This window comes from Nerophis lumbriciformis, linkage group LG27 (genome assembly GCF_033978685.3).
Source record: "Nerophis lumbriciformis linkage group LG27, RoL_Nlum_v2.1, whole genome shotgun sequence".
In the NCBI taxonomy this organism is placed as follows: Eukaryota; Metazoa; Chordata; class Actinopteri; order Syngnathiformes; family Syngnathidae; genus Nerophis; species Nerophis lumbriciformis.
This window is the reverse complement of record NC_084574.2, coordinates 5,052,652-5,077,658: the sequence shown is the minus strand read 5'-3', so window position 1 is coordinate 5,077,658 and position 25,007 is coordinate 5,052,652. Positions and strand designations below refer to the sequence as shown.

Sequence of the window (25,007 nt, the reverse complement as noted above, 5' to 3'; positions counted from 1 at the left end):
ATCACGCTGGTTTTTAATATATTATTAAAGTTTGACTGACCTATCTGACTGTTTTTTTGACATTCCTTTAGCGCAGTTAGATGCGGCTTATAACACGGGGCGGCTTATAGGTGGACAAAGTTTTGAAATATGCCGTTCATTGAAGGCGCGGCTTATAACCCAGGGCGCCTTATGGTGCGGAAAATACGGTATATAAGTGTAGCAAAGTCTGCTTTTTTTTTGTTGTTGATGAAAACCTACAATTATCTCACCTTTCTGCTTTTGGGACACACAGGCATCATTTATACTGCACACCAAATCTGACTTTTTTCCCCCTCATGTGACACAGATCAAATTATTTTTTGCCAGTCTAAATGCTCCAGGGTGCTTCAAATCTGATCTTTTTGCACCAGATTTGGGCCACATCAGGAAGGAGGTAGTCCGAATCCGATTGGAGTCTAAACGGAAATGCGAATGTGACTTTTTCCATCATCTTTGGGCAAGTTACGTCATTACGTGGATACGTCATCACAACATCCAGTTTCGGTGAGCAAAGTCTTTTTTGGTGGCCGAATATTCATCAGTAATCATTAGTGCGCAAATAACAAGCTGTAAGTCATACAGTACAGGCCAAAAGTTTGGACACCTTCTCATTTCAATGTGTTTTCTTTATTTTCATGACTATTTACATTGTAGATTGTCACTGAAGGCATCAAAACTATGACACCTCTGAAGTGAAAACCCTTTTCAGGTGACTACCTCTTGAAGCTCATCGAGAGAATGCCAAGAGTGTGCAAAACAGTAATCAGAGCAAAGGGTGGCTATTTTGAAGAAACTGGAATATAAAACATGTTTTCAGTTATATCACCTTTTTTTTGTTACATGTGTTCATTCATAGTTTTGATGCCTTCAGTGACAATCTACAATGTAAATAGTCATGAAAATAAAGAAAACACATTGAATGAAAAGGTGTGTCCAAACTTTTGGCCTGTACTGTATATATCACGGGTCGGCAACCCGCGGCTCTAGAGCCGCATGCGGCTCTTTAGCGCCGCCCTAGTGGCTCTCTGGAGCTTTTTTAAAAATGTATGAAAAATGGAAAAAGATGAGGGGGAAAAAAAAAAGTTTTTGTTTTAATATGGTTTTTGTAGGAGGACAAACATGACACAAACCTCCCTAATTGTTATAAAGCACACTGTTTATATTAAACACGCGTCACTGATTCGAGTATTTGGTGAGCAACGTTTTGTCCTACTAATTTTGGCGGTCCTTGAACTCACCGTAGTTTGTTTACATTTATATCTTTCTCCGACTTTCTAACATGTGTTTTATGCCACTTCTTTTTCTGTCTCATTTTGTCCACCAAACTTTTAACGTTGTGCGTAAATGCACAAAGGTGAGCTTTGTTGATGTTATTGACTTGTGTGGAGTGCTAATCAGGCATATTTGGTCACTGCATGACTGCAAGCTAATCGATGCTAACATGCTATTTAGGCTAGCTATATGTAAATATTGCATCATTATTAATCATTTGTAGCTATATTTGAGGTCATTTAGTTTCCTTTAAGTCATCTTAATTCAATTTATATCTGTATGTAATATGGCTTTTAATTTTTTGCGGCTCCAGACAGATTTTTTTTTGTATTTTTGGTCCAATATGGCTCCTTCAACATTTTGGGTTGCCGACCCCTGGTATATATGAACATAGATTTTGATTCTGAAGAAATAGCAATCATTGAAGGACCGGAATATTTGTTTAAATGTTACAAACATTGCGTAAGCTCTTTACATAAGAGGGTTAAAAAAATATACATCCATGCCTCCTGTACTCAACAACTATAAAAAGATGAGAACCCTCCCAAATATATTACACTATATAATATATCCATTCATACATTACATTAATTTAATTTATTTTCACGTAGAAAAACGCTCGTTCTTAAGGTGTGCCGACTTTTATTTTATTTTGTAGTAGTAGTAGTTCATTTACGGAATCTGGTCATCTTCCTTTGTTTTTGACATTATCGCACTGTGCATGCAAGTGATGTCAAGGCCACATTGGGGGCCGTGCGCCTTTGTACTGGAGTCTGATAAAGATCACATTTTACTTACTGTGTAAAAACGGTCAGATGGAAAAAAAATAAGATTTCGAAAAATTCCAATCGGGGCCACTTTGGCCTGCAGTGTAAACATAGTCATAGACCCTGTTTACATAGTCATAGGCCCTGTTTACACTGCACACCAAATTGTATTGTTTTGCCCTCAAGTGCCACAGATCACATTTTTAAACACTCCAAAGTGCTTTTAAATCTGATCTTTTGGCATCACATTCAGGCCACATCAGGAGGTAGTCCTAAATCCGATTAGAATCTGATCTTTTCAAATGTGACTTCCGTCTAAACGCAATGTGACCTGAATGTGATCAGCTTTGGGCGAGCTACATAATTCAAAGATGCAGTTGCCAGCGGAAATGGATATTTCATCACAACATCCGGTTTCAGTTTTTATTTAATACAACCAAATATTTGGTGCATCATTTGTCACTAGTGCGCAAATAATAGGCTTTATGTAATATATGAATATACAGGTAAAAGCCAGTAAATTAGAATATTTTGAAAAACTTGATTTATTTCAGTAATTGCATTCAAAAGGTGTAACTTGTACATTATATTTATTCATTGCACACAGACTGATGCATTCAAATGTTTATTTCATTTAATTTTGATGATTTGAAGTGGCAACAAATGAAAATCCAAAATTCCGTGTGTTACAAAATTAGAATATTGTGTAAGGGTTAAATTTTGAAGACACCTGGTGCCACAAACTAATCAGCTGATTAACTCAAAACACCTGCAAAGGGCTTTAAATGGTCTCTCAGTCCAGTTCTGAAGCCTACACAAACATGGGGAAGACTTCAGATTTGACAGCTGTCCAAAAGGCAACCATCGACACATTGCACAAGGAGGGAAAGACACAAAAGGTTATTGCTGAAGAGGCTGGCTGTTCTCAGAGCTCTGTGTCCAAACACATTAATGGAGAGGCAAAGGGAAGGAAAAACTGTGGTCAGAAAAAGTGTACAAGCGATAGGGATCACCGCGCCCTGGTCAAGATTGTGAAAAAAAACCCATTCAAAAATGTGGGGGAGATTCAGAAGGAGTGGACAGCTGCTGGAGTCAGTGCTTCAAGATCCACCACCAAGAGACGCTTGAAAGACATGGGTTTCAACTGCCGCATACCTCGTGTCAAGCCACTGTTGACCAAGAAACAGCGCGCAAAGCGTCTCACCTGGGCTAAGGAAAAAAAGAGCTGGACTGCTGCTGAGTGGTCCAAAGTCATGTTTTCTGACGAAAGCAAATTTTGCATTTCCTTTGGAAATCGAGGTCCCAGAGTCTGGAGGAAGACAGGAGAGGCACAGGATCCACGTTGCCTGAAGTCTAGTGTAAAGTTTCCACCATCAGTGATGGTTTGGGGTGCCATGTCATCTGCTGGTGTCGGTCCACTCTGTTTCCTGAGATCCAGGGTCAACGCAGCCGTCTACCAGCAAGTTTTAGAGCACTTCATGCTTCCTGCTGCTGACCTGCTCTATGGAGATGGAGATTTCAAGTTCCAACAGGACTTGGCGCCTGCACACAGCGCAAAATCTACCCGTGCCTGGTTTACGGACCATGGTATTTCTGTTCTAAATTGGCCCGCCAACTCCCCTGACCTTAGCCCCATAGAAAATCTGTGGGGTATTGTGAAAAGGAAGATGCAGAATGCCAGACCCAAAAACGCAGAAGAGTTGAAGGCCACTATCAGAGCAACCTGGGCTCTCATAACACCTGAGCAGTGCCAGAAACTCATCGACTCCATGCCACGCCGCATTAATGCAGTAATTGAGGCAAAAGGAGCTCCAACCAAGTATTGAGTATTGTACATGCTCATATTTTTCATTTTCATACTTTTCAGTTGGCCAACATTTCTAAAAATCCCTTTTTTGTATTAGCCTTAAGTAATATTCTAATTTTGTGACACACGGAATTTTGGATTTTCATTTGTTGCCACTTCAAATCATCAAAATTAAATGAAATAAACATTTGAATGCATCAGTCTGTGTGCAATGAATAAATATAATGTACAAGTTACACCTTTTGAATGCAATTACTGAAATAAATCAAGTTTTTCAAAATATTCTAATTTACTGGCTTTTACCTGTATAATAGTGATTGTTGAAAAACAGGACTTGAAACTGTGGCGCATTTGCTTACATGTGAGTTGAAAAATAAAGCTCACGTAGATCCACACTCCTGTAGTTAACAGCCATTAAAAGATTACAACCCTCCCAAATATATTACACTATATCCATCCATTCAAACAATATATTACGTTCACGTAAAGAAACACTGAATTTTTTTTTATTTTTTTTTCTCAGTGTACATGAATGAAGGTGTGTGTTGCTGGACCCGACTTGGACATTATCTGGACTGGACCTGGTTTTAAAAAAAAATCTTTAAACGGAGCTAGTTTCATTTACAACCAGGTCTGGTGAAGATAAGGTCCTTTCTTTCCTTTTTTTTTTTTTTTTTTTTTTTTTATAGATAAGATAAATAAATATTTTCTTGGATAAAAGGGAAAGTAAAATAATATAAAAATAATTACATAAGGGAGAAAAAAGAAAGAAAAAATAGTAATTAAATGAAAATGTTAGTGGACCAGCAGCACAAACAATCAAGTGTGCTTCAGGGACTGTGTTGTGTCCCTTGCAGAAATGTTGTCCATGTTGTGGGAACCAGAATATTGATAGCAGAAAGAAACAACCCTTGTTGTGTGAGTGGGTGTGTATGAGTGTGAATGGGGGAGGGAGGGGTTTTTTTTGGGTTGATGCACTAGTTGAAAGTGTATCGTGTGTTTTTTTCTATGTTGATTTAATAAATAAAAAAAAGAAACTGATTTTTAGGGTGTTGCGACGTTTATTTTATTTTGTAGTAGTAGCGACTTCCTCTCGGTCAACTTCCTTTGTTTTCACTTCATGGAAGTGCGCATGCAAGTGACGTTGAGACCACATTGGGGTCTGTGCGCGTTTACACTACAGTCGTGATAAAAATCACATTTTACTTGCAGCGTTAACAGTCAGCTGGAAAAAAATAGAATCTAAAAATAAATCTGATTTGGGCCACTTTGGCCTGCAGTGTAAAGGTACCGGTAGTCTTATTCATGGTAGATCATCATTAAAAATGCACTTTTTTTTTAAATAAAAGGGACCCTTTAATATCAGTGTTATACATGTTCCTCTGGTGGTTTAGTGTGAAGATACCGTATTAAGTGCAATCTTATGACCTAAATATTTGCCTCTCTCAATCAATAAATCAATGTTTACTTATATAGCCCTAAATCACGAGTGTCTCAAAGGGCTGCACAAGCCACAACGACATCCTCGGCTCAGATCCCACATCAGGGCAAGGAAAAACTCAACCCAATGGGATGACAATGCTACTTAATGCTACCCGGGCGACCGGTGCAATGGACGTCGAGTGGATCTAGCATAATATTGTTAGAGTCCAGTCCATAGTGGATCTAACATAATAGTGATGTCCATAGTGGATCTAACATAATAGTGATGTCCATAGTGGATCTAACATAATAGTGATGTCCATAGTGGATCTAACATACCGGTAATAGTGATGTCCATAGTGGATCTAACATAATAGTGATGTCCATAGTGGATCTAACATAATAGTGATGTCCATAGTGGATCTAACATACCGGTAATAGTGATGTCCATAGTGGATCTAACATAATAGTGATGTCCATAGTGGATCTAACATAATAGTGATGTCCATAGTGGATCTAACATAATAGTGATGTCCATAGTGGATCTAACATACCGGTAATAGTGATGTCCATAGTGGATCTAACATAATAGTGATGTCCATAGTGGATCTAACATACCGGTAATAGTGATGTCCATAGTGGATCTAACATAATAGTGATGTCCATAGTGGATCTAACATACCGGTAATAGTGATGTCCATAGTGGATCTAACATAATAGTGATGTCCATAGTGGATCTAACATAATAGTGATGTCCATAGTGGATCTAACATAATAGTGATGTCCATAGTGGATCTAACATAATAGTGATGTCCATAGTGGATCTAACATAATAGTGATGTCCATAGTGGATCTAACATACCGGTAATAGTGATGTCCATAGTGGATCTAACATAATAGTGATGTCCATAGTGGATCTAACATACCGGTAATAGTGATGTCCATAGTGGATCTAACATAATAGTGATGTCCATAGTGGATCTAACATACCGGTAATAGTGATGTCCATAGTGGATCTAACATAATAGTGATGTCCATAGTGGATCTAACATAATAGTGATGTCCATAGTGGATCTAACATAATAGTGATGTCCATAGTGGATCTAACATACCGGTAATAGTGATGTCCATAGTGGATCTAACATAATAGTGATGTCCATAGTGGATCTAACATAATGGCGCCACTGCTGTACTTAATGTGAGATTATTTTAGTAAATGTTTGGCCGCAATTATTGAAAACGTCCATGAAAGTAGATAAATAGACCATTTCCCTTTGGAGCATAGTGGCATTGGCTCTATGTAATTGCCTCATTTAACAACAAATAAGTATTTTACTGCGAATCCAAGCGGATGCTTATGCAATCCGAAACTGAATAATTATTCGAGGACACTTAAAGGGGAACATTATCACAATTTCAGAAGGGTTAAAACCATTAAAAATCAGTTCCCAGTGGTTTATTTTATTTTTCGAAGTTTTTTTTCAAAATTTTACCCGTCACGCAATATCCCTAAAAAAAAGCTTCAAAGTGCCTGATTTTAACCATCGTTATATACACCCGTCCATTTTCCTGTGACGTCACATAGTGAAGCCAACACAAACAAACATGGCGGATAGAACAGCAAGCTATAGCGACATTAGCTCGGATTCAGACTCGGATTTCAGCGGCTTAAGCGATTCAACAGATTACGCATGTATTGAATCGGATGGTTGTAGTGTGGAGGCAGGTAGCGAAAACGAAATTGAAGAAGAAACTGAAGCTATTGAGCCATATCGGTTTGAACCGTATGCAAGCGAAACCGACGAAAACGACACGACAGCCAGCGACACGGGAGAAAGCGAGGTTGAATTCGGCGATCGCCTTCTAACCAACGATTGGCATGTGTTTGTTTGGCATTAAAGGAAACTAACAACTATGAACTAGGTTTACAGCATATGAAATACATTTGGCAACAACATGCACTTTGAGAGTGCAGACAGCCCAATTTTCATCAATTAATATATTCTGTAGACATACCCTCATCCGCGCTCTTTTCCTGAAAGCTGATCTGTCCAGTTTTGGAGTTGATGTCAGCAGGCCAGGGAAGCTAGGGTCGATATTCTTCTCTTGATCATCTTCGGTGGCATAAGGGACGGTGTGAGCCAAGACATCCAGGGGGTTTAGCTCGCTCGTCTGCGGGAACAAACTGCCGCCATTGCTTACCGTGCTACCGAGGTCCTTTGTCCCTGAATTGCTCACACACTCCGGCAGATTCAATGGGGGTCTGGCGGCAGATTTCTTTGACTTTATCGTTGGAAATGCATCTGCTTTGAGTGTCGCAGGATATCCACACATTCTTGCCATCTCTGTCGTAGCATAGCTTTCGTCGGTAAAGTGTGCGGAACAAACGTCCAATTTCTTGCCACTTTCGCATCTTTGGGCCACTGGTGCAACTTGAATCCGTCCCTGTTGGTGTTGTTACACCCTCCGACAACACACCGACGAGGCATGATGTCTCCAAGGTACGGAAAACAGTCGAAAAAACGGAAAATAACAGAGCTGATTTGACTCGGTGTTTGAGAAAATGGCGGATTGCTTCCCGTTGTGACGTCATCGCTCCGAGAGCGAATAATAGAAAGGCGTTTAATTCGCCAAAATTCACCCATTTAGAGTTCGGAAATCGGTTAAAAAAATATATGGTCTTTTTTTCTGCAACATCAAGGTATATATTGACGCTTACATAGGTCTGGTGATAATGTTCCCCTTTAACTCATGAGACGGTGTGTTTTTTCGGGCTGGAGCAAAATAAATTGCATTCAAACTCACCTGCTGATATCACAACACTCAGGATATCGCATGTCGTTATAGAACACTCCTTCAAAGAAAAAGAAGGCCGACTTGTAGTGGTCCTGAAACAAAACACAGTCTCTATGTTACAAAAGTCACAACTTGGGGAAGGCGGGCTGCACGCTGCGCTCACTTTGCTGATGAAGTCCTGCGCCATTTCGGGCGTGTTGCTGAACTCGCCGCACACCTGCAAGTCGCTGGCGCAACAGATGGCGTCCCTGAGCTTTACCAGGCTTTGGGACCCTAGCACCAGCAGCGTCACGTGGGGTCTGACATAGACAAACTGCAAGGAAGGGGAGAAGAGGGTATACATATATACACGTGCACATATACATACAAAAATATACACACATATACAAATATAAATACATACAGTATATACACACACATACACACACACATATACATATATATATATATATATATATAACATTTTACAGAGATGGGCTGTTGCAGAGAGAAGTAGAATGACATAAAACCCAAAGGTCTTTCCGCAATCCCTACTGTAGTTACAGTGAATTCAAAGGCATGTGTTTTACTACTTCTACTTCGATTGAGCGCCACCGCCACCTAGCTGCAGGCTTGTGTATTGTTCTAACATGAATACTAGAGTGTAGACACAAATATTGACACTCCCTTCTCCCTTATTGTACAGTATTAATAGTTTGTGTTTTTAGGACCAGTTGAAAACAGAGACGATGCTGCTGAACAACATTTTGATACGAATAATCCTTTAAACAATTTGACTAGGATCCGTTAAAAAGGTTGAACCCAAACGTGTGTAACCAAACACCTGGTTCCTTAGACCAACACTAGGGGTGTAACTACTAGTACTACTACTACTAGTAACATCACTATGAGCCTGTTGACCTTCTAGAAATATAAAATGCAGCTCACCTCGCTCGCAGTCCTGGCTTGAGGTGAAGGCTAATGAGCTTTTAGCGTAACGTTAGCTCATTGTGCGGTGTGTGTGTGTGTGTTACGGACAGCAAAGCCCTGTCTGTCTGTTATTTCACTTGACCTTTTTCTGTGTTGATTGAGCTGCGTTGAAGCAGCAAAAAAGGACATTATGTTAAATGAAGAGTTTCTGTCTCTGATAGTTGATATAATAATGTAAGTGCATCATTAAGCCTACATGAACTCCATGGTGTTCAGGGATGAATAGTCTCTCCTATTGCTATTGTAACATTTTTTCAGCTATAGTTACATTAATCATTAGTAATGCAGCAGCCTAGTTTTGAATGGCAGGGTCCCTGCTATCACATGTTGATAAAAATATAACATTTACATAATAAATCAACTACAGGCTTCCCAAATGCTGTAATAAATTAAGTATGATGAGTTGACTTGAAACTGTTTAATGTTGCACTTTTTATATGTAGAAGAAAAGTTTTGTCATTTTCTTTAATCTGAGCAACAACTTGAGGCAGTTTAATGTTGATTAACGTGGGCAGAATTATTATAGTGTTCCCAATGTTAAAAGGATTAAGCCATTGTTTACAAATTTGGTAAATAAATAACCAACAAATTGATATTTTGTTGTTTTCTTACTGTACCGAACCGTGACCTCTAAACCGAGGTACGTACCGAACCGAAATTTTTGTGTACCGTTACACCCCTACTAGGATCAGTTAAAAAGGTTGAACCCAAACGTGTGCAACCAAACACCTGGTTCCTTAGACCAACACTGATTGTTCTTGCTGCAAAATATAAAACGGTTCTTACTGCAAGAATTGGAATTATCCTCAGAAATGGACTAAGTAGTTGAGAATCAGTTGATAATAAGGAACACATTCCTTAGCCAACATCTTCTTTAGCTATCAGCTTCAAGGTCGTGGTCTTGTCTTTTGAGTTTTAAAAAAAAATGTTGTTTACTTTTTCAAAAATAGCTGGGTAGTAGACATTGATGGTCAGAATGACATCTCCTTCGGAGACCAGATTTTCGAACTCCTCTGGTTTCCACGCGACGGACGATCGCTCCTGGGAAAACGCAAAAATCGGTGAAGCATTTTCCAGCTTAATTCAGTTCAGTACGAATAAAAGGTGAGTCAACTTACCTGCTCATCTGCATAAAGCTCGTGTCTGTTCTTGGAGATTTTAAGGGACAATTTGTGGTCTTGATGCTTCTTCCTTTCACTGTCCAAGACAAATCAAGGTGATTTCAATGTTGTCAGCATACCTGCCAACTACTCCGGTTTTCCCGTAATTAGTACGGTTTTCATCAACCTATTCCGGGTTACGGTTGCAGTGATAAAAAATACGGTTTTTCATTAATTAAAAAAAACTATTTTTTAAAAAGTTTTATTAACGAAATCGCGTAACAACAATGACAATCGACACTGCTTCCCGTAACTTCCTATCGAGCCATTCCGAATGCCATGCCATGCGCGAGGCTATTTATAGCACCGCTGCCAAGCACGAGGCCATTGTTTCCAAACGAGCGAACGATCATGGAATCAGCCGGAGAAAAATCGCAAACGAGTCTTAAACCGAAAAGAAAACTGCAGTCATTCCGTGAAGAATATTCAAAAGCCTATCCGGGAATAATTATCCGTTCCAAAAAGGGTGAAAACTACGCGAATTGCACCTTGTGCAGACAAGATTTTTCGATCGGACACGGAGGAATTAGCGAGGGAATGCAATACGGCTTCCACAGGCGAAAACATTTACAAAATACTCGCGGAAGAAATAGACTCAAACGAAATTCTTTTGCAGAATTTGGTTTGCTTTGCTGCCGATAATGCTGCAGTGATGATGGGATCTAAAAAGGGTGTTGCAGCTTTCATTACGGAAATGTCTCCTTCGGTTTACATCGCCGGTAAGTACAGTTCGTAGCATAAAAAAACATAAAATTTTAAGTAAATCTTTTATTACATAAACAATAAATCAAATCAAAAATAATTTCTGTGTACAGTATATCTTTTTATTTGTGATAACGATAACATGTTCAAAACAAGTAACATATAACTATCATACTATTCTATTACTCTTTATTAATTTGAAAAATGTCGTCATGAAGTTTTATATTTATATTTATTTATATTTCTTTCACAAACCAAAATTTCGACCTGAAGTTTCTTGTTACAATAATGTCTGCAATATCAATAATGACATGTCTTATTTATATTGTGTAATTTGAACCAAATACTCTCAAAAATCTTATTCTTTCAAGTTGTTGAAAGTTTCAACATATATGATAGATTGATAGAAAAGTGATGGTTTTAGCAACATTTTAACCTGTCTGAATGCTAATAATCATTTTGCGTCGGGGGGCGCTGAACCCCCCACCAGGACTTTGTCCTGGACCTACCGGGGCCTGTGGCCCCTGGACCCTGGCTACTAGGTTTTTCTGATTTCAAAAGTTGGCAGGTATGTGTCAGGCTTCAAATGAACAAATTTTGGTCATACATGAGGGTTTTCAGCGTGGAGTCTTCAGGTACGACTTCCGGGTCAGGGCGCTGGTCTTCGGGATAGCAATGCAGTGCCGCTGTGCTTGGGCGATAACCAAAACAACAAATGAAAGTGTGTACCGTAATGACAAGCTTTTGTGTATCTGCCATGCGACTGTGGCTGCATCATGTTTGACAGGTTATATTAGGGCTGGGTGATACATCCATTTGATCGTTAAATTTGAGTAGTTTTGTTGCAGATGATTTAAAACATTTCAAAAATCTATTTTTCTTCTCTTACTCAGGCATCCTTTTTGCCCCCCAGGAGCTCACGGGCTTCCGCCCTCCCCTTTTTTCCTTCTGGAAATTCATACACCTCGCAAATGGCTAATGCTAAGGCTAACTAGAGCAAGAGATTTGTTGCAAAAAGAAAAGGGTTGTCAATGGTTTGGTTTTGCGACAACGGGCGTGGAACAAATGATTGCACGCTGCAAAGTTTCTTTAAAAAAGGCAACAGCACAACAAACTTATTCCTGCATCTGAAACAAAAGCCTCCAGCCAAGTATGAGAAATGCAACCATTTACGGGTTAGGGGGTAAGGGTGATGGGTCAAATGCAGAGGATAATCTCACCACACCTAGTGTGTGTGTGACTATCATTGCTACTTTAACTTAGGCTGCTGCCCCCGCGACCCGACCTCGGATAAGCGGAAGAAGATGGATGGATTTTCAATTTGTAGCTGCTCTAAATAGAATAACATTAATCAAACTACAATTTTGCAAAGAGTCAGATGTAGTGTATGCGGTGTCATTTCAAACTGCTATTTTTTGGGACGGGGGTTCTGACAATTTCCTGAGTGCACTCAGTGTCATAGCTTCCTTTAATATGGTCTGGTATACTTTTTAAGTATGGAAAGTAATTTATGTTATGCAGTAATTATTTTGTAAATACTATTGGACCACATTACTGATGTTCTAAACTAGCACATTTGTTATATGTTGTACATAGGGGTGTAACGGTACGTGTATTTGTATTGAACCGTTTCGGTACGGGGGTTCGGTTCAGAGGTGTTCCGAACGAGTTTCCACATGGACATATTAAGTAGCCGCCTAATAGAGATGCGCGGTTTGCGGGCACAACCGCGGATTATCCGCGGATCGGGCGGATGAAATTAAAAAAAATTAGATTTTATCCGCGGGTCGGGTCGGGTGGTTGAAATTAAAAAAAATTTGATTTTAAATAGATTCGGAAATATATATACATAGTTAAATGTTGTTACCCACTTACGAAAAACGAGCAGGCACCTGCTGCATATGCCACAACAGAAGAAAAAAAAAAAAAGAGATGGACACTTTTACGGAGCGGAGAAGGGACGCCTCGCCGGGGTCCGGGACCGAGGCCCCTTCCCCCAAGAGGGCCCCACCGGGAGCCGTAGCTGAGGCGATCCGCGAGAAGGGCCCGACGCACGTCCAGGGTCACCACCGCGCCCACCGCACCGACACCCCGCCTCGTCCGCCTTCGCCGCGGCCGGCGTCACGCGCAGCAGGTAAGCAGCTTACCTGCCCGCCACCCCCGTGGCCGGGGGCTCGTAACAGGGGTCACTCTGCGCGCTCCGCCCGCGCAGCTTACCTACCCGCCACCCCCATTGCCGGGGGCGCGTAACAGGGGTCACTCCGCGCGCAGTGCGCTCACGAAAGGGGTGGGGCTCACCCTGGTCGATATAGACAGCAGCTGAACGGTGGCCATGGAAGTCGGAACCCGCTAAGGAGTGTGTAACAACCCACCTGCCGAATCAACTAGCCCTGAAAATGGATGGCGCTGGAGCGTCGGGCTCATACGCGGCCGTCGCCGGCAGCGAGACGCGCTCAGCGCGGCTCCCATATGATTGCGCACTGGTGTGCGTCTGGGCCGTGACAGCGTGGCACGCGAATGTCTGTGCTGCATTGGATCAGTCTCCTTTCTTTAACAGGCAAAAGCTTTATAACCTCACTAATGCCTTGCATCGTCTATATTAGATATATAACAACGGGCGGGTGCGGGCGGATGCGGTTCTGATCAAATGTTACATCGGGTGGATGGCGGATGGTTGACGACTTTCTGATGCGGTTGCGGATGAAATAATTGCCTATCCGCGCATCTCTACCTCCTAAGCTAAAGTCTTAACAAGCTGCTCCGCTTTCTTCTGCCTGTCTGTCAGTCCTCTACACAGCACCCAGCATTGTCCCACTCACACAACCATCTGATTGGGTACAAACAGAGCGGTAACAGCCAATCAGCAGTGCGTATTCAGAGCGCATGTAGTCAGTGCTTAGCGTTTAGCAGGTAATCATCAGGCAGCGGACTCTCCCCAAATGATAATAAACACCTCCCAGTCAACTACTAGTAACATCACTATGAGCCCGTTGACCTTCTAGAAACATAAACAGCAGCTTCAGCTCGCTCGCAGTCCTGGCTTAAGGTGAAGGCTAATTCGCTTTTAGCGTAACGTTAGCTCATTTTGCGGTGTATGTATGTGTGCGTGTGTTACGGACAGCAAAGCCCTGTCAGTCTGTTATTTCACTTTACCTTTTTCTGTGTTGATTAAACTGTGTTGAAGCAGCAAAAAAGGACATTATGTTAAATGAAGAGTTTCTGTCTCTGACAGTGTTGGGACTAACGCGTTACAAAGTAACGCGTAACTAGTAATCTAACGCGTTATTTTTTATATTCAGTAACTCAGTTACCGTTACTACATGATGCGTTACTGCGTTATTTTACGTTATTTTTCATGTAGTATCGGATAGAAACAGAAGATCTGAGTGTGTTTTATTGCAGCGGTGGAAAAGAAAAGGCGTGCTTTGTGTGGGTGGGGGCGGGGGGACTCCCATACCGCAGTTGAGGAGCGCAGGGGAGACGTTCCTCCAGGGCCTATATACGTCTTTGGCGCTAACAACCTTCACTTTATCCGGAAGTGGGTCTTTACAGCTGAGGGTGAATGACAAGACGGGCGGTTTGTTGCAACTTTGTGACTTTATTGGACGCAGCCATCCACCAAGATAGAGCACCTGCACGTACTTACTGTCGCCGCTCGCTCACCTCTCTCGACCACTCACTCACTGACGTCACTCACCTCACACGCTGTCATATCTTAAAGGGCCACACACACACATATGCGACTCTCATAACAACTAACAAGATATCATGGCAAAGCCAGAAGTCGAGTTTTTTTAACATGGAGACATTCTCAATACTTTTCTTTTGTCGAGCACAAAGAAAATAACATTTTAGTTAAATGTAAGTTGTGTCTTGGATCAAAGATCCTATCTACTTAAAGTTAAAGTTAAAGTGCCATTATGTTGCAGCTATTTAAAATACTTTTGTCAATTTGTTCTGGCCTGAAATAAATTGGCCCTTTGAAACATATCTTTGTCTTTGTGTGTTGTATGTAGACCACATTGCTTTCTGAGTTCAGTGATGCAAATGCATGTCAAGTTGATCAACAGATTGTATTATTCTTCAGTGCAATAACAGTACTGAAATGAAGGCTAAAAGGGCATTAATGGGAGCCTTAAAAAAAAGGGAAAAAAATAAGTAACTAAATAGTTACTTTTCACAGTAACGCATTACTTTTTGGTGTAAGTAACTGAGTTAGTAACTGAGTTACTTTTGAAATAAAGTAACTAGTAACTGTAACTAGTTACTGGTTTTCAGTAACTAACCCAACACTGGTCTCTGATAGTTGATATAATAATGTAAGTGCATCATTAAGCCTACATGAACTCCATGGTGTTCAGGGATGAATAGTCTCTCCTATTGCTATTGTACAATTTTTCCAGCTATAGTTACATTAATCATTAGTAATGCAGCAGCCTAGTTTTGAATGGCAGGGTCCCTGCTGTCACATGTTGATAAAAATATAACATTTACATAATAAAAATCAACTACAGGCTTCCCAAATGCTGTAATAAATTACCGGTAAGCATAATGAGTTGACTTGAGTTTACTTGTGCCATCTCCGGGTTGGGGAGGAGATCTTGCCCCAAGTGGAGGAGTTCAAGTACCTCGGAGTCTTGTTCACGAGTGAGGGAAGAGTGGATCGTGAGATCGACAGGCGGATCGGTGCGGCGTCTTCAGTAATGCGGACGCTGTATCGATCCGTTGTGGTGAAGAAGGAGCTGAGCCGGAAGGCAAAGCTCTCAATTTACCGGTCTATCTACGTTCCCATCCTCACCTATGGTCATGAGCTTTGGGTTATGACCGAAAGGACAAGATCACGGGTACAAGCGGCCGAAATGAGTTTCCTCCGCCGGGTGGCGGGGCTCTCCCTTAGAGATAGGGTGAGAAGCTCTGCCATCCGGGAGGAGCTCAAAGTAAAGCCGCTGCTCCTCCACATCGAGAGGAGCCAGATGAGGTGGTTCGGGCATCTGGTCAGGATGCCACCCGAACGCCTCCCTAGGGAGGTGTTTAGGGCACGTCCGACCGGTAGGAGGCCGCGGGGAAGACCCAGGACACGTTGGGAAGACTATGTCTCCCGGCTGGCCTGGGAACGCCTCGGGGTCCCACAGGAAGAGCTGGACGAAGTGGCTGGGGAGAGGGAAGTCTGGGCTTCCCTGCTTAGGCTGCTGCCCCCGCGACCCGACCTCGGATAAGCGGAAGAAGATGGATGGATGGATGGAGTTTACCGTACTTGAAACTGTTTAATGTTGCACTTTTTATATGTAGAAGAAAAGTTTTGTGATTTTATTTAATCTGAGCAACAAATTGAGGCAGTTTAATGTTGATTAACGTGGGCAGAATTATTATAGTGTTCCCAATGTTAAAAGAATAAAGCCATTGTTTACAAATTTGGTAAATAAATAACCAAAACATTTATATTTTGTTGTTTTCTTACTGTACCGAAAATGAACCGAACCGTGACCTCTAAACCGAGGTACGTACCGAACCGAAGTTTTTGTGTACCGTTACACCCCTAGTTGTACATTATGTTATTTACACAGTCAAGCAAATTAGTTCCTACCTGTTGTTTCTTTATACCCTAATAGGGGACGGACGAGAGTTGAGGTAAAAGAGAGAGAGCGCGAAATGTGTTGCTGAGCTTCAATTAAGTGTCGTGGTGCTTTTAGTAAGGAACATAACAAAACTAAGAATTAGTGAATAGTGAGAGACAACATATTAGGATTTAACCATGCGATAGACCGAGGTTGTGTCTATCTACTTGCTGCGCCACTTTAATGCAATGTTTAAACGCTTCATAAAACTACCGTAAACTGGTGACATGTGACGTAAAAGTAGCCTACTTGCATGAATCTTTGAGTTCCCGCATCAGGTCTACGCTGACCCCCAATTCATGGGCAAAGTTAGCGTGAAAGGCGTTTTCATCCTGCGGCGGGTAAGAGTAGTCAGACGGCTGTAGTCTACTCAGCCACTCCTTTCTGAACGCGTCGATGTGGAAAGTTCTGGTATTTCCATCGCCGGGTTCGTAGTCTGGGATGTCTGGATTCAAATCCGTCGCCATGTTTACCGGAAGCGGTAACAAGTGCAAAGGATTTTGGGTATTGTAGTCAAATAAACAAGCTCGCAGCAAATGGCGCTTTAGAATAAAATGAGTTGTAAATCACGACAAGTTATTATGTACGGGTTTTTAGTAATGTTATAAAAATTCACATGGAAGCGTTTTATGTTTGTATTATGAATTGAATGCTCACAAGTAACCAATTTAAGGTTTGAACGAAGAAGACCGGAAGACGAGCCGCGAAGAGGGTTATGGGTAATGTAGTCATATAAAGTTAAAGTTAAAGTACCAATGATTGTCACACACACACTAGGTGTGGCGAAATTATTCTCTGCATTTGACCCATCACCCTTGATCCCCCCCTGGGAGGTGAGGGGAGCAGTGGGCAGCAGCGGTGGCCGCGCCCGGGAATCATTTTTGGTGATTTAACCCCCAATTCCAACCCTTGATGCTGAGTGACAAGCAGGGAGGAAATGGGTCCCATTTTTATAGTCTTTGGTATGACTCGGCCGGGGTTTGAACCCACAACCTACCGATCTCAGGGCGGACACTCTAACCACTAGGCTACTGAGTCGGTGCATAACAAAGTTTATAAAGTTTTTTGACTTTAGTCTTCCATGTTAACAAAAACTCAAACATAAATTTGTTGACTTTAGTCTTCCATGTTTACAAAAACACAAATATAAAATTTGTTGACTTTAGTCTTCCATGTTTACAAAAACTCAAATATAAAGTTTGTTGACTTTAGTCTTCCATGTTAACAAAAACTCAAAAATAAAGTTTGTTGACTTTAGTCTTCCATGTTAACAAAAACACAAATATAAAATTTGTTGACTTTAGTCTTCCATGTTAACAAAAACACAAATATAAAATTTGATGACTTTAGTCTTCCATGTTTACAAAAACTCAAATATAAAGTTTGTTGACTTTAGTCTTCCATGTTTACAAAAACACAAATAATAATAATAATAATAACTGGGATTTATATAGCGCTTTTCTAAGTACCCAAAGTCGCTTTACATGTAGAACCCATCATTTATTCACACCTGGTGGTGGTAAGCTACTTTCATAGCCACAGCTGCCCTGGGGTAGACTGACGGAAGCGTGGCTGCAATTTGCGCCAACGGCCCCTCCGACCACCACCTATCATTCATCATTCAATTCACCGGTGTGAGTGGCACCGGGGGCAAAGGGTGAAGTGTCCTGCCCAAGGACACAACGGCAGCAATTTTTGGATGGTAAGAGGCGGGGAGCGAACCTGCAACCCTCAGGTTTCTGGCACGGTTGCTCTACCCACTACGCCATGCCGCCCCCAAATATAAGAAGCTCGCAGCAAATGGCGCTTTGGATTAAAATGAGTTGTAAATCACAACAAGTTATTATGTACGGGTTTTAGTAATGTTATAAAAATTAACATGGAAGCGTTTTATGTTTGTATTATGAATTGAATGCTCACAAGCAGGGCCGGCCCGTGGCATAGGCCGTATAGGCAAATGCTAAGGGCGCCGTCCATCAGGGGGCGCCACGCCAGTGCCACAAATGTTGGAGAGAGAAAAAAGAAAAGAAAAAGTTGGTACTATTATTTCTAAATACAAAAAACGGTGCGCCCCCTCCCTTCCCGTATCATGACTCTTTTTGGACGTCACCCCATCAAAAAATCAACACAAGATGTCAAAACGGCCAAAACTGTCAGGTGCCCAGGGAAGAAAAAAGAGAAAAGAAGAGGAGGAGAAACGAGAAAAAGACAGAGGTAGCAGGTAGGTAACGTTAGCCTACATGAAATTATTTGTCTGTTACAGAATGTGATAGTAGCTGGCTTTTTAGCATTAAGCTAATGTTACATGATTCGGCAATTGCTAATCAATAAATAGCTAGTTTTGTTTTAACGTCGGGTTAATATTGTTGGAGGGGGCTAAATTGTTATGGAAAATAATAATGTAACGTTAGGTAATTACAGTACTCCCACCTTACATTCCTCAGGGACATTTGTATTAGATCTTTTAAGCAGGTGGTTTTTTTTTACATTATTGCCTTCTGGTTAGCTAATGTTTGCCCTGCAGGTAATAGTCACTTTTCCACCCCTTTATATATTAGGTATAGTTGTAAGTAAAAAAAAAAAAAAAAAGGTCAAAGACAAAGCTATTCAGTTTCTTGTGAGTATATACACTTCACTGCCGATGTGGGGGGGCGCCACCTAAAATCTTGCCTAGGGCGCCAGATTGGTGAGGGCCGGGCCTGCTCACAAGTAACCAATTTAAGGTTGAATGAAGAAGACTGGAAGACGATCCGCGAAGAGGGTTATGGGTAATGTAGTCATATAACACAAAGGGGTAAAAAAATACAGGTACCAGTTTATAGGTCATAAGGTGAACCAGGAAAAAGTGGCTAGAAAGTGATTTTCGTTCCCACGTCTGGGCACTACTCTTTTTTTTTGCATTTTTGCATAGTCAATACCATTGTGGACATTAGGTTAAAAGTTCTCCGCAAAATATCCTGACGTTTTTTTTTTAGAGCCATAAATGTATTAAAAATAGGAATTACAAAAAAAACAAAATCTTATGCAGCTGTTTTTTCTTGTAAATGTATTTACATTCATTCTGGAAACAGAATCTCTCTCACAAATTGACATTAATACATAGACCTAACATTTGAGACAAGTATTTTAGCATTGGTAGACTTTAATTTGAATTTAAACCATGAAACATACAAAAAGAAAAGAAAAAAAACGCTTCAAAATATGTGAATAGCAACCTGTACAATTGAACATACACATGGTACATTTTGCTAAACAATGATGTTTTATACATTAAAATTTTCAGTAGATGCTGTGTTATAAGAGGAAGTAAAAAAAATAAAATAAAATAAAGAACACTTTGGCCCAAAATGGCTGACATCAATCAAAATATCGAAAAATGGAAATACAACAAAAACTGCATTACAGTTTAGAATCTGTACACAATATGGTACAAAACAATATTTACATGAACAAAACAATGTGTTGATGTCATAGCAGGTCTTGAGTATTTTTTTAAATAATTTTTTTTAATTATTTTGTCTTAACTTTGCACATTATTAAAGCCATATCTCAAGAATTCTTTGATAGATTTTCCTCAAATTTGGCACAAACTTAAACTATGATTATTATAATTGTTTTAAGGTCAAGTGCACTGTAACCTCACATTCTATTTTGAAACTATTTAACTTGAGTAACTAAAATTTAGAAATTTGAAAATGTGAACTTTAAAAAAAAAAAATCCAACTTATTTTAAAATACATTTTTGCATCATAGCCTCAACTGCTTAAACAAATAAAGCAATGTTTTATTTTAGATGTGGATACGTGTTTGAAATTGTATTTGGTTAACAACTACATAGTTGTTGTCAGGCTTGGACGGAGGAAGGGACTCAGATGCAGAGAAGTGATTCCAAATAAAGCTTTTATTTTGAAATACTCTTTAAGCCTCCAGAGCCGAGTAAATTCAATAACTATGAAATACAAAAATACTATCGACAAAAAATGTTCCAAAAGGGAAAAACCGAAAATCACTCCAAAAAAAGGAGGAATACAAAAATAAGGACGATATAATTAGCACCGTGACTGTTATCAAAAACTTTAACAAAAAACGCTCCAAACAGGAGGAAGAAAATAAAGACTATAAAACTTAACTACTCTTAATCAATGTAAACAAAAAATCACTCAACAAACTTTGAGGAAAAAATCTTTAAGGAAAAATAATAACTCACCACTGCGGTAGAAAAAGGTAGGATAACAAAAGTCGCTCTGAGGGAGGAAAAAAGTCAATTCAAAATTACAGCGTGGGATATTCTGGGAGCAAGGACATAGACGTGAGACAAGGCAAGGCATGGGCATGAACAGGGACATGGAACGCAAGACAGGCACGAAAGCTCGAGTCAATCTGGCACAGAACAAGGGGAGGCTTGGGCTTATAAAGAACATGAGGGTAATGGGAAACAGGTGGAAACAATCAAGGGTCAGGAATGACGTCAGACTGGTGACACAAGAGGAAGGACCCGTGATCTGAAACAAGAGGAGTTGCTTTTCAAAATAAAACATGTAAATCACAAGACAGAAAACACCAAGACAAGACTTCCCTCACCGCGGTGTGACAGTTGTATTTGTTTGTGAAAAACAATAAAAATAATAATCACTTTGGATATGTATACATACAAAAACCGGTATGAATGTATTCTATTCTGTATTGATCATCATCATAATATGCTTGTCACCTTAATTAATTACGATTTATTTTTTTATTTTATTTTTTTATTTATGTTTGTTTGTCCTGTGCACTTTTCAGGCAAATCATATGGTTGATGTAGATGCCCATATCGGCTGTACAAATGAGACAAATTACAAAAGAGAAGTGTGGGATACTTCTCTTGTTGCCTTATTTGTATTTGACTTTATTAAATGCATTTATATTATTATTTGGTGCAGCCGGAAAAAAAGAGGGAAAAAAGGAAGAGAGGCGGGGAAATTGTGGGGACAAGAGGGGGATAAGAGTCATAAAACAACAACAACATCAGCAAATAGGATATGGACAAATATGATAGTAAAAGTGATTGCAAAAAAGCACTCAGTGAAATGACAATGAACATTATTACACTACAAATGGAGCAATACAAATACCAATAGAAATTGCACTATTTATAATGTATATTAACAATAATGACCTCTGTTATCAACAACACAAATGTTCATATGCAACAATACATAAATGTAATGATAACTTGAAATACAAAAGAAAGTAGATCAATGGAGGGCACGAAAGAGAAGCCAACTACCGTATTTTTCGGACTATAAGTCGCAGTTTTTTTCATAGTTTGGCCGGGGGTGCGACTTATACTCAGGAGCGACTTATGTGTGAAATGTATTTATTTATTTTATTTATTTATTTTTTTGTGTCCTGTCCAGCTTCTCAGGCAAATCATATAGTTGATGTAGATGCCCATGTCGGCTGTTCAGATTTACTTTACAAAAGAGAAGTGTAGGATACTTCTCTTGTTGCCTTATTTGTATTTGACTTTATTAAATGTATTTATATTATCATTTAGTGCAGCCGGGCCGGAGCAGGAGGGGATAGAAAGAGAAAAAAAAAAGAAGACAGAGGGGGAAATTGTGGGGACAAGAGGGGGATTAGACAGAGAGACAAAAACAACAACAGCAAACAACAACAACAACAACAACAATAGAGCAACATCAGCAAATATGACATGTACAAACATAATGGTAAAAGTAATAGCAAATAAGCAATTAGCGAAAAATAAAAAATAATACAGAAATGACAATGAGCATTATTACACTACAAATGGATCAATACAAATACCAATAGAAATAGCGCTATTGATAATGAACAATACCAATAATTTACCTTTATTATCAACAATACAGTTGTTTAAATGCAACAATACATATACGTAATGATAACTTGAGATACGAAAGAATGCAGAAAAATGGAGGGGGAGAAAGAGAAGCAACCTACATTAACCTTGTAGATTGTTATAGTCACAATAGGTTAAGCTTTGTCAGTGTGCCATGTGTTACACCCAGTTTACCCTAGGGCAACAACGTTAATATATGTTTGATGAAACGTGATTATGTGCATGAGTGTAAGTATGCATATGTACTTGTATATGTACAGAATGTGTATATGTGCTTGTACAATGAATGTATATGTACAGAATGTGTATATGTGTTTGTACAGTGAATGTATATGTACAGTATGTGTATGTGTATGTTTGTATATTGAATGTGCGTGTGGATGTACGAACATTAGGTAGGTAAATATGTACTGTATTTGTGTATGTATGTGGGAGCGTAGGTACCTATGTACGTATGTGAGCATATGTGAATTTGCATGTACAATACATTCGACTCCCAGAGTGCGTGGGAGCCAGAGCACGGCCCCATCACCCCCGAGAGCCCAACCCACAAACAGTTTTAAATAAATTTGAGATAATCTAAGTGTATTTTTCCTTCAGCTAATTCAGAAAAATAATTAAAAATTAATTGTTTGTTGCATAATAGCGACATCCAAATTAGCAGCTTACTTGAGCTAAGACGTTTCAATGTGTTCATTGGATAGTTTTAATAATATTTTTCGGACTATAAGTCGCAGTTTTTTTCATAGTTTGGTCGGGGGTGCGACTTATGTGTGAAATGATTAACACATTAGCGTAAAATATCAAATAATATTATTGATCTCATTCACGTAAGAGACTAGACGTATAAGATTTCATGGGATTTAGCGATTAGGAGTGACAGATTGTTTGGTAAACGTATAGCATGTTCTATATGTTATAGTTATTTGAATGACTCTTACCATAATATGTTACGTTAACATACCAGTTGGTTATTTATGCCTCATATAACGTACACTTATTCAGCCTGTTGTTCACTATTATTTATTTATTTTAAATTGCCTTTCAAATGTCTATTCTTGGTGTTGGCTTTTATCAAATACATTTCCCCCAAAAATTGCGACTTATACCCCAGTGCAACTTATATATGTTTTTTCCTTCTTTATTATGCATTTTCGGCCGGTGCGACTTATACTTTGGAGCGACTTATACTCCGAAAAATATGGTACAATAATTATTCATTTTCTACCACTTGTCCTTAATAATTTTGACAAAAAAAAATAGAATGGAAAATTACTGTTACTGCATATATCAGCAGACTAAATGAACTAAATCGTTTACTTACTAATAAAAGAAATGTTGTTTCGTATATTCACTATTTTATTTAAGGACAAACTTGCAATAAGAAACATGTTTAATGTACCGTAAGATTTTTTGTTAAAATAAAGCCAATAATGCCATTTTTTTGTGGTCCTCTTTATTTAGAAAAGTATCGAAAAGTACAGAAATAATTTTGGTACCGGTACCGAAATATTAGTATTGGAACAACACTACATCGTGTTTTCTATAACACAGTAAAACCTGATATATGTTTTTTTCCTTCTTTATTACCGGTATGCATTTTCGGCCGGTGCGACTTATACTCAGAAAAATACGGTATATTAACCTTGTAGATTGTTATAGTAGCAATAGATTAATTACGATTTCTAAGCAAGTTATCCATCAATCTGCTAGTAAAACCTATACTGTAATAATGAATATCAGTTGCCTATGCAAATTATGTAACAAGGCTTTTGTACTGTATGTTTATATTCATATAGATTGACTGTTGCAAGCGGCCCTCAATAAAAAGGAGGCTGACATCATAGACCAGGAAGTCGCCGTGCACATTCGTACTTCTCTTTTTATGCCCTTTGATTTACCCAACAGTATGTGTAATAATTGTAATTTCACTCTTCAGCTTTGCTCTTTTGCTCACTTTCTGATGCTAAAACAAGCGGCGGATTGTGTCCCGTAATATCAGGAGATGTGAGAGTGGGCCGGCTGCGGCTCAGCCCCAGCCTCGGTAGAGTATAAATGTTGAAGAAGATTTACTTTCAAAAGGACGACCGCTTTACAGGCTGCAAAGCGTGCTTTTGGAAGCTTTGTCCAATTCATCCGACCATCACTATTTTTATTTGCCAATGGAGATGGAAGATTACTCCCAACAGCAGGTTAGTGTCCTGGTGCTAATTCTATTTGTTTTTTTGGGTTTTCACATTTTAAATGAACCTTGGACTTAGAAAGACTGATTTTTTTTTGTGTGCAAAATTTAGTTTTATTTGCCTTTATTTTGTTTCCAGATGGACGCACACTGTTCCAATGGGGATACATCGTAAGTCATTTACTAAAACTTATTTATGTCATATAACAATGCACAGCAAAAAGTCAGTGTTCAAAAACAAGGGGAAAAAAAATAAAAATTAGGGGTATTTTATTTGAACGAAGCAAAATGATCTGCCAATAGAACAAGAAAATTTGGCTTGTCAAGACTTTCCAAAACAAGTAAAATTAGCTAACTTCAATGAACCCGAAAATAGCTTAAAATAAGTATATTCTCACTAATAACAAGTGCACTTTTTTTGGTAGGAA

At 39.5% G+C, this 25,007-nt stretch overlaps 2 protein-coding genes across 8 annotated transcripts in view; one reads left to right on the top strand and one right to left on the bottom strand.

Moving 5' to 3' along the window:
• snapc3 (small nuclear RNA activating complex, polypeptide 3) overlaps nt 1-17,127 on the bottom strand; it is a 28,636-nt gene extending 11,509 nt beyond the window's left edge. The window contains exons 1-6 of the mRNA XM_061922991.2: nt 16,781-17,127; nt 11,524-11,607; nt 10,173-10,251; nt 9,991-10,095; nt 8,249-8,398; nt 8,095-8,177 (exon numbers count right to left, since the gene is read on the bottom strand). Coding sequence (XP_061778975.1) covers nt 8,095-8,177; nt 8,249-8,398; nt 9,991-10,095; nt 10,173-10,251; nt 11,524-11,607; nt 16,781-16,998 — 719 coding nt within the window. The 5' untranslated portion in view covers nt 16,999-17,127. The remainder of the gene's footprint in view (nt 1-8,094; nt 8,178-8,248; nt 8,399-9,990; nt 10,096-10,172; nt 10,252-11,523; nt 11,608-16,780) is intronic.
• The window catches only part of LOC133570212 (tetratricopeptide repeat protein 39B-like), a 63,251-nt gene that overhangs the window by 8,793 nt on the left and 29,451 nt on the right, over nt 1-25,007 (top strand). Inside the window, exons 2-5 of one of the 7 annotated variants that reach the window (XM_061922984.1) lie at nt 393-525; nt 24,197-24,304; nt 24,400-24,589; nt 24,719-24,750. The exons of 1 other annotated variant lie outside the window; for it this stretch is intronic. In XM_061922984.1, the coding sequence (XP_061778968.1) occupies nt 24,560-24,589; nt 24,719-24,750 (62 nt within the window). In that variant the 5' untranslated portion in view covers nt 393-525; nt 24,197-24,304; nt 24,400-24,559. Of the gene's footprint in view, nt 1-392; nt 526-16,506; nt 16,545-16,740; nt 16,873-18,078; nt 18,753-24,196; nt 24,305-24,399; nt 24,590-24,718; nt 24,751-25,007 lie in introns of those variants that run through there. 5 more of the 7 variants (XM_061922983.1, XM_061922982.1, XM_061922986.1 and 2 more) reach the window with 5 other exon arrangements.